This window comes from Myripristis murdjan, chromosome 16 (genome assembly GCF_902150065.1).
Source record: "Myripristis murdjan chromosome 16, fMyrMur1.1, whole genome shotgun sequence".
In the NCBI taxonomy this organism is placed as follows: domain Eukaryota; kingdom Metazoa; phylum Chordata; class Actinopteri; order Holocentriformes; family Holocentridae; genus Myripristis; species Myripristis murdjan.
The window spans coordinates 19,627,178-19,637,530 of record NC_043995.1 but is presented as its reverse complement, the minus strand read 5'-3'; the positions used below and the strand labels follow the sequence as shown (position 1 = coordinate 19,637,530).

The following is a 10,353-nucleotide window of genomic DNA, read 5'->3' as shown; positions in this document are numbered from 1 at the left end:
AGTGACGCACGCAGGACACATTTGCGCGTTCGGATACTTTTCACTGGAGCGTCCTCTGCGCCGGTGCCGAGGGGGGAGATGCTTTATTATGGAGGGAGAACTAACCAGCATGTATTATGGAGAACTAGCTATTTTATTTACAGTGGAAGCTAAAGAGGTCCATTTCAAGAATTTTTAATGTTGATCACAACACCTGCTGCTTTTTTGATGCTGAAGTTGAAACTGATGATTTGTTTTCCCACTGTGTGTGGAGTCTGTGACACTCTGGGAGGATTTGCAAGCCTGGTTGTTAACCAAAATCCACCTAACTGCCCCTTTCACAAGAGGAAATATTGTGTTTGGGGTTTGGTATTGAACAGCCTGTTAGTCCTGGCAAAATTCTTCATCCACACAAACTCCTTTTTTGTTTCCTGAGGGGGCTGAAAAGAAAGGAAGGGAATGAAACGAGTAGTGTCTCTATTTAGAGCGTGTGAGGATCTGAAAATATCTGATGACCCCTAGAGCAGCTATGAATGAATGAGAGAAAAAAGAAATTAATGAACAAAAGTTTTTTTTTTTTTTTTTTTTTTTTAAGGGATTTTTCACACCTGCAGTCTGATACATCACCATCACACAGGACATGTCCAAGCTAATAGAGGAGGCTTCTCTGCCATTATCAAGAGTAACTGACCTCCCCTGAAAGTAACTTGTAATAACTTGGTATGGTGCCTAGAGAGAAGGCAGTAAGGGACTAAGTGCTGCCCAGAGAGTTGAGCCAGGAAAAAAAAAACGTTCTCTATCCTAGGCACACCATGAGAAATCTGGCAGTTGTTTGGCTTTTATGAAGTAAATGTATCTACGTATTAATCCTGAGATCAGGATCTACCTTTTAAATAAAGGCTTTCAGTTTATAATCCACCAATGAGTGTCCAAAAATGGACACTCATATAAACAAATATAATTACATGGACAAAAACATTTGTACCATTAAATTCACATATCAAAAGGAGTGGAGGGCATGGTGTAGGCAAATCGTAATTAAATTTTGATGCTTTGGAAAATGAAAGCAGAGTACAGTAACTCCACTCGAGTAGAACGCAGGGAAACAGAAGCAGAGAAGCACACTTCAACTGAAGTTACTCCTTTTTGCCCTGTTTTCTCTGGTTTCTGATTTTTGCTTTTAATAGTTCCTGTACATGCACCTTCCCAAACAAAATAACAGAGGATACAGGATATTTGTACATAATCTAAAGTAGGTCTTTCGCATTCTAAAAACAACACCAACTCACTTCTGACCAAAAATCAAGCTGCTACCTTTTGCCTTTGCCCAACACCACAACTATTTTTAAAACTATTTATTTACTCTTCTCATAAGTCCGATCTGCAGTGACAATCACTGACCTTGAAATTGTGGGTATCGACCTTGGTTTTGTAGTTAGCACAGATTTATTACACAACAAAAGAGACAGTACATGGCTATCAGCTCATGTTAAAATCAGACAGTAATGAGATAAGGTCGGTCTCATATCAGCTGAACTCTGCATGGACAGACGCGCGGTGTCTCTGGCATGGTTCTGTGACCCGGTGCTTTGTTTCTGCCACACCTCTGGTACAAACAGGTAAACCACATCAGGGAGCTTGGCCTCTTTATTAATTGCCTTTTTATGCAATATAGGACACTTTCAAGATCATCTGCAAGGTGGCTTTTGACAAATGTATCTACGCCTCCTGCATGGCAAGTGAGGTTTTGCACTTTACTGACACATCCAGTGGGTGTCAGCATCACTCCACGAATCCACTGATGTCAGAGTCAACCAGTTGCAAGGTTTTATACATCTAAATTAGAGTATCTTGCACACTAGTTGATTAGCATGAATGCAAAAAATAATTAGTGCAGTTCATTGTTTTCTTCTCTAAGACAGTGGTGTGTTTTTGCCATTGTCCTCTCTCACTGTTCTTAGGTTATATCTACTCTCCGTAACTCTTTGGCTTCCCATTAAAGACCTTCACTTAGATGTGGCACAAAGGGGAAAGGGTGAAAATGTGAAAGAAGAAGGTCTTTAACCTGTGGAGACAGATGTATGGAAAGAGGAAGTCTGCAGGAGCTAATGAGCAGAGAGGCTTGATAGGTGAGTTGATTATAGGTCAGGGTATCAGATCTGCTCTGACAACATACTCCGTTTGCTTCAGTAGAGGATCTATTTCGCCACAACCTACTCACTGCATTTCTCACTCACTCACCCTCTTTCTCAAACACTCTCTCTTTTTTTTCTTTCTTTTTTTTCTTCTCTCCTCCTGCCCTCTTCTCCCCCTTTCCTTTCCCCGGTCATACTTTGCTGGTATCCACCTCTTTTCCACAGTCTAGCTCTCGTTCTCTCCAGCCCCCTTACTTCTTTATCACTCTCTGTATCACCATCTCCTTGTCTTCCCCTCCTTTATCTCTCTCTCTCTCTCTCTCTCTCTCTCCCTCTCTCTTTTAATGTTGAGGAGTGCAGCATGTTGCAGGCTGTGTCTCTTTGGCTGTTCATAGTGGCAGCTCTGCTCCAGGGTGAGTGACTTTCCTTGACGCTTTGAGTGAGATTGTGCTCGAACAAGTGCTTGTTTTCTACATTTGTGTTCTGCCATGTGTGTGCAAGCGAGCACCGTGTTCCTTATCCAGTGGGCGCACAGCAGCTCACTTAGACACAAAGAGTGGATAGGGTGTTTTGTCTGTTGGTGTATTGCCAGAGGAAAAAAATGATTTATTTTGTGATGAGCCAGCAACAGTATGAAATGCAATAATTTTAACTGCACTCTGCATGGCTGAGTTAAATAATGCTGCGCACCCCAGAATTTTATGATAGACAGATAGATAGATAGATAGATAGATAGATAGATAGATAGATAGATAGATAGATAGATGGATACATGAAGAAAGAGGAAGAAAGAAAGCATGGATCCATATTATTGTCAGGCATAGTGATTATGGTGCAGCTAGTGGTTAATTTACTGTTGTGGAAAATCAGGGACTATCAATCTGAATTATAGATTTACCATCTGTAGCTCCTCTACCAATACCTTAGTACTCAACTGAATTATACTAGCATTCACCATGATCTAGTTGGTGAATATGGATGTGACACTGCACAGCATGCATTAATCCTTGACCAGTTAGAAGCCATGTATCGCTTACTGTAAGTGCTTTTTGTAAAATAGCAGGTAGTAGTATGACACAGTGCTCGAGGGTATTGAGCTTGGCTTGTAGATCCAACAATGATAGCTGCCTACACATCACAATGCCTTATAGAGAATGAGTCAAGAAGTCCTGGTGGAGTTATAGTGGAGGGAGAAAGTTCCTCTCTCTCTCTCAATCTTGCGAGTGCTGTGTGTGTCTGTCTTGGGTGGTTCAGTGTTTGATGGCATCACTATTTCCTGCAAGGAATGAAACTGACATTTTTACAGCTGCAGAAAGACTCGGACTGTCTGCCGGTGATCAATCACACAAGTAATTGATTAGGACTAGCTGGGTGCTTTCCTTCTACTCTGCCCTCGATCGCTTCTTCCTGCCTCTTTTCTCTTTCTGTTGCACATTTTCATTCTCTGTTCCCTTTTTCCTGTCCCATTTGATCTGCTTTAACTATATGTCTTTGTTCCTTTTTAAAAGCAACTCTGTCTGTAAACATTTCTTTTGTTATACCTCTGAAAGTGTATCCTCTTGTATTGTTGCATTTTTTTCTTTCTTTCTTTTGTGTGTCCCTTTCCTTTTAGTTTGTTCATTCTTCTCTTTCACTGAATCAGACCTGCAATTTCAATGCCACCTTTTCCCAAGCCAGCCCTCTGTCATTGTTATAACAGCCTCCCATGGCTGTTGCTCTGCCTTCATTCATTTCTCCCCATCTGCCTGAATGCAGCTCTCTGTTTTTAACTGTCACTTTCCCTTTTTCTCCTCTTTTCTGCTGCAACTCCCTCTTCTTGTCCTCTCCCATCTCCTCCCCCATGCCAACCTCCCTACAGTGTCGGAGCAGGGTCCTCATCAGCGCTATCTGTTGAGGGAGCTGCTGAGGGACTACAACCCCATGGAGCGGCCAGTGGCCAATGACTCTCAGCCTCTCACCGTTCGATTCTCCTTCACTCTCATGCAGGTTATGGATGTGGTATGGCTCCTAAAGCGCTCATATACAAGCACACAAATGTGTCGTTTACCTGTGTTTCCAAATACAATGCACTTATATACTCATAAAGTACATTCAACACACCATATGTACTCACACACTCATTCACCTGTATTTTGTGGGTCATGCTAGGATGAAAAGAACCAGATTCTTACCACAAATGCCTGGCTGCAGATGGTGAGTATAACAGTAAATAACAATAAGAAGAATGTAATTGCTGCAAGTAAATTTATCACTAATTTTTCATGTAATATGTTTACTATTTTATTAGTGTACCCAGATGTTCTGCAGTAGGTTGTATTTTGCTCTGATAGAAATAACATTGTGACCCATGTTTTATGAGGCATATTGTATCCTGAGGTCCTCACCAAACCTCAGTCCGAGAGTGTGTGTAGTGTTTCTATATGTAACATCAGTGCTGTGCTTGTGTCTCCTAGCAGTGGTATGACCACTACCTCCAGTGGAACCAGTCAGAGTATCCTGGAGTGAAAAACTTGCGCTTCAGTCCCAACCAGGTCTGGACACCTGATATACTGCTGTACAACAGGTATGTCTCTCTCTCTCTCTCTCTCTCTCTCTCTCTCTCTCTCTCTCTCTCTCTCTCTCTCTCTCTCTCTTACACACACACACACACACACATACACAGAGCTGCTGATGATATCCTAATCACCGCTGTGTTACTGTCATCCAGTGCTCATGATAAGTTTGATGCCACCTTCAAAACCAATGTGCTGGTCAACTCCAGTGGTTTCTGTGAGTATTTGCCTCCAGGTAAGACCTCCAGCGATCAACATGTTTTGCTCAAAGCCATACTTTATAGTTGGAGTCGATCTGTATGCCTATTACGCTCCAGCAAATTAGTTTTGTTGTGCAAAACTAATATCATTTTTTCAGCTTACCTCCAGATGGCTGCCCTAAGATAACATTTTCTAATTCGGATTTTGTTCCATTCCATAATAGAGTGATTTTCGTAGACTTTGATTTATGCTTTACCTCTAAGCTTCTTTTGTTCCTCTTCTTCTTACTCTCCAAGGAATATTCGTCAGCACATGTAATGTAGACGTGCGATGGTTTCCATTTGACATCCAGCGCTGTGAACTGAAATTTGGCTCCTGGACATTTGATGGTTGGCTGCTGGACATCCAGATGAAGGAGGCAGATGTGTCAGGATACATGCCCAATGGCGAGTGGGATCTTTTGGGTAAGAACAGTTGTCAAGGCACTGGATGACAAAGTGTTTTGTTTCGTACCTATAAACTCTGTCATGTTACAAGAATGCAGTACTTGTGATCAGATCAGGATTGTTTGTATCTACTTACAGAATATTTTAGTCAAGAGAACTCATATTTGATATAATATCTGATTGAAAGAGATTGATATGGCAAGACACGTTTGGCTTTGGCAGAGAATAGATCTGCTTTAATGTACTCCTGGTGCATTCTGATGCAATGACACTACAATCAGGGAGAAGGCCTAGCAGACACCACCACCACATGAAAGCAGATGTAAGCAGGTGGTAGCTTGTGTAGTGGTGAGTGAGCAGCAGGAGCAGCAGAATTTGTATGTCATGCATTAGAATAGCAGCAAAGTGAGCTGCAGATGTGGTGAATACATCTTAGTTAAATATACCGGCCTGTTTGTGAAGTGTAATATGGCTGGTAACACCTTGTGAATATATACTGTGAATACCAGAGTGCATCAGTAAGAAGTTCCTGACTAAACTAAAGTCCTCTTCAGTCATTTATTAAGCTCCTAACAACCCTCTTAAATAATCTCTGTTCATCAATATTACATATTTAGAAGGTTTTTTTTTTCATGAAAAAACCTTCCTTTGTGCCTTCAGTTTAACTCTAAACTCACTGAGAATGCACAGATCTATGAAGAAGCAAATTGTCCCTGCCCACCCCCCTGCCTGCTGGCATATTGGCTTGTAACCAGAGCTCTGTTCACAGGACATGGAAGTCCCATCCTGCGACAGTTGTGAAAGTTGTGCCATACTTTTTAATCTAACCATGAAAAAAATTCTACACTAATATTGTTCGTGTAAAATCAGCCATTTCCAGTTGGTTGATTTCCAGCAGTCCAGCAACAGTACTGCGACTGGCAGAGCTGCCACTAATGATGTGCAAAGCACCACCCTGTTAGTTGATGAGATTGGCTGTGGGATTTTTGATGTACCAAATCTAGCTGGCCTGAGGTCCATCTAAATCTCAGACTGTGTGCACAGACACCTCGACCTTCAGTAGAGGATTGTAATAACACCTCCCTAGTCACAAACCTTGCACAGATACTAGTCAGTATCATCATGGTCAGACAATTTAGGGGACATAAACATAAGAAAAGCACATTTTTGAGGGCAGGTGGACTTTAAGTACCTCTATTACAGCTATACTTTTGGGCGTTGTACCTTCATGTCTTGGCCCCCTGTCCTAGAAACTGGAAAAACAGCGACTGGATTTCATACCTTCAGATCAGGCTCTTCTAAAGTCCATTTTATCTCTGCTGTAGCTTATAGTGGCTCTTTCATCGATAGTCTTTGGCTAGCCTTTGTCTTTCATCTTTTGTCTTTCTTTTTCTAACCATAATCTTTTCTCTGCTCCTTTCAACACTTTGTTCCATCTTATTCAGCCACTGTTTCTCAAGAGTACCAGATGGTTGTGATCAAATGTGCCTCATCAGGTTTTAGATGTTGCTCTCCTGCTTACCCCCAGTGATGTTTTCTATAATAATGTCTCACATTCTCTCTGTCTGTCTTGTTCTTTCGTCTCAGAGGTGCCTGGAGGCCGTAATGAGGTTTTCTACGACTGTTGTGCGGAGCCCTACCCTGATGTGACCTTTGTGGTGACCCTAAGAAGGAGGACCCTGTACTACGCTCTGAACCTACTCATCCCCTGTGTGCTCCTCTCTTCCATGACCCTAGTGGTCTTTCTGCTCCCTGCCAACTCTGGGGAGAAGATCAGCCTGGGTGAGGTGTAAGAACTAGAACGAGCTTAATGATGGATGGTTGGTGTGGAATATCAAAACAAGGAAAATAAAGGTGCACCTGCTGTAATTAGGTAGAATAAAACATTTTTGAAACATAAACTTCTAGCTTCACATGCTTTGCTGCATTCCCGTGAAGGGAATGGTTTGCATCCCACTCTCGTTCGCTCTCTCACCTTCTGTGTCTGTCAGCATCACAACAAGCACTTAATGTCACCTAGATAGAGATTTTAGGATGGGACAGGAGGGCCAAGATGGAGGGAGAGAGAAAATGGAGAGATGAGAAAATGGAGAGAAGATGAGAAAGGGTAAAAGTGAATGAGTTTCCCTGGGAGCGTCAGTAAGACAGATGTATGATTGTGGAGAGACATCAAGTGTAGCATACCAAATACAACTTTCCAATAGGTGGATCAAAGTGTCGTCTCTGAAGTTTTTCCCTGCAACCCTCTGCTCCCTGTTGTCTCCTGTATGCCTCCAGGTATCACAGTTCTCCTTTCTTTGACTGTCTTCATGCTGATGGTAGCAGAGATTATGCCTGCCACTTCAGATTCTGTACCGCTGATTGGTCAGTCACTCCTTCTCTTTCTATGTGTGTGTATATATCCATATGTGGTGCTGATGATTTTTGGAGGTAATATTGATTTGGTATTTGTTCAGAGATAGTGTTTCAGCAATATATTATAAAATGGGTCAAAAATGTGTAGTCTGTGCAAAAGATATTTAAGAAACACAAATATTGGTTGAATATTTTTCCAGACAGTGACCAAGACTAAAACTCGTCTTAATTAATGCTGGTGTGAGCATGTTAGCAAAGATGCTTGCAAGATCTGGACTTGTGAAAGAAGAGATACATCTGGATACACATCTGGATTTGGTTGTATTTAAAGGTGTGCTCTGCAACATTTAAGAATGACCCACATATGTTTCATTTTGGTCAAGTGTCACCTGGATTCTTAAAAAAAAAAAAAATGATATCTCTGAATTCTGGGGGTTTTTGCAGTGTCTCTCAGCACTTGTATGAATGACATGAACTCCTCTACTGTCTCCTTCAGGTCAGTACTTTGCCAGCACCATGGTGATTGTAGGGATGTCTGTCGTAGCCACAGTCATTGTGCTTCAGTTCCATCACCACAACCCAAACAGTGGACACATACCCCAATGGGTGAGTTAGATCCCTTTTACTCATTCTTTGCATGTGTCCAGATGTGAATATTTGTATAGATGCACTTTCTTTTTACTTATCGGTCTTTGTGCCTCATAGGTGAACTTGGTTCTGCTCCAGTGGGTTCCTTGGTTCCTGCGGATGAAGCGACCAGGAGAGGGAGAGAACGCCATCCTTCCCCACAGCCAGGCAGACTCTCAGAGCAGGAGCCTGTCCTCCCCTACTACCACCACTACCACCACTACCACCCCCACCCCAGTTCCCTCCACCATCCCCCAGAGCCTCACCTCCCTGCAGGCCAGCCTGGCCCAGCTCAGCCATCCACAGGCACGGCCCAACTCGCAGCCCATTATCCTCCCTAATCCCAGCCACAGAGATCTCAGCCTCAACCCACATCCTCAGCCCAACGGTCATCTGCCTTACATGGGCTTCCAGACTGCAGAACTGGAGCCTGCTCAGCCAAGCAGGAACAAGAGGAGTGTTGGTGGAGGAGGAGGAGAGGTAGCAGGAGGAGGAGCTACTGGAGATACACCTACACACCACGTCTCACCCACCAGGCTTGGGACCACCCCACAGCAAACTCCTGCATCCCCACACCGCGACCCTTCAACCTCATCCTCTGGTCCCAGTGGCCTTGAGGCTGGAAGTGGAGCAGGAAGAGCGAGCTCCATACACTCTCACGGTGGTGCAATCCGACCTGGGCCAGTAGACACCCAGCTGCAGGCCCTTCTGGTGGAGGTTCGATTCTTGGTGGAGCGTGTCCGCGAGCAGGACCGGCAGCTGAGTGTGGCGGAGCAGTGGCAGTTTGCTGCAGCCGTCATTGACCGCCTGTGTCTGGTTGGATTCAGCGTCTTCAACATCATCTGCACCATCGCCATCCTCATGGCTGCACCCAACTTTGGGGAAGCACTGTCAAAAGACTTCCTTTGAGAAGACCATGAGATGAAGAAACACAGAGGGATTTGTTGGAAGCACAATTGCTGTTAATGACATTGACTGGGCACAGAACAGCAAATATCTCCCCTTTGCTAAGCTGGAGTGGACTTTGGTAAATTCAGATGTGTGTGCAAATTGAGGATTTGAGGTAGATTTCAAAAACATTAGAGTAATCCAGAGTAGAGGAATGTGCTCAACTAGAGAGAACCAATTTCAGGTTATGAATAATCCATGAACAACGGACAGCACTTGTCATGAAAGTAAGTGAAAACTCTTTCCAAATATTTACATGATAATGTACAAGCTTCACTCTTCACAGAGTGTTTTAGCACATCAGTGTGTGCCAGTATGTTTGGCTGGTTCTGACATACAAGGGCAGCGGTTAAATACCTTCTCCTCCAAAAACTCACCAATTGATCTTAGACCTTTCATTATAATGTAGCTTGTTGCAAATAGCCATAGCTTATCAAACCAAAGGACAAAAATTTATCTCAATCATCTTATGAGTTATAGATCATGTTTTGAAACAAAAACTAAATCTAAAGGTATTGATTCATTAAAACACAGAGAAAAAGTGTAATTTTTTCCTGCTTTATATGAATGAGAAATGGAAAAACAGAATGGTCTCACTGACTTGATATCTGTTTTGAAATATCTGTGGCTAATGAAATGATTTGACCATTGTGAGCACTGTGTTATGCTTTGAATAAGCAATGATCACTTGAATGAAGGTCTGTTATTAATGAGATGTTTGTGATCAGTGGGTATTTCCTGGATAGCTGAATGTATTTAAACCCTACACTTGTATGTAAGCGAAAAACAAACTGGTATGCCAATGTAGGCAGGGGCTGAGATGTCCTGTGCAGCATATTTGCACATCATTGCTCAAGTACACCAAAGAAGAGTACACTTACTTTCGTTGTGAGTGCTCTCCATGAAAAACATGAAGGCGATTTATTCTTTTCTCTGAACTTGAAAAGCCTGACTTTCCCCATGAAAGAACATGCCTCTTCCTGCTCATGCTGTTTGTTCATGCATTGTTCTTTCAATGTTTTCTATTAATGTCTCACTGGTATTTGAATCATGGCTTGTGGACTAATTGAGAAACTCATTGAGTGTTTGCAGGTTTGAGGATTACATAGC

The 10,353-nt window shown here is 42.7% G+C and overlaps 1 protein-coding gene across 1 annotated transcript; it reads left to right on the top strand.

The window, feature by feature from the left end:
* Positions 1-2,467: 2,467 nt before the first annotated feature.
* On the top strand, positions 2,468-10,353 carry LOC115373513 (neuronal acetylcholine receptor subunit alpha-7-like). The gene is made up of 10 exons (XM_030071951.1): positions 2,468-2,527; positions 3,973-4,112; positions 4,263-4,307; positions 4,568-4,677; positions 4,822-4,901; positions 5,164-5,331; positions 6,901-7,095; positions 7,591-7,677; positions 8,165-8,274; positions 8,374-10,353. Exons 1-10 carry the CDS (start codon positions 2,476-2,478, stop codon positions 9,202-9,204), a joined length of 1,818 nt encoding a protein of 605 aa, XP_029927811.1. The 5' UTR covers positions 2,468-2,475; the 3' UTR covers positions 9,205-10,353.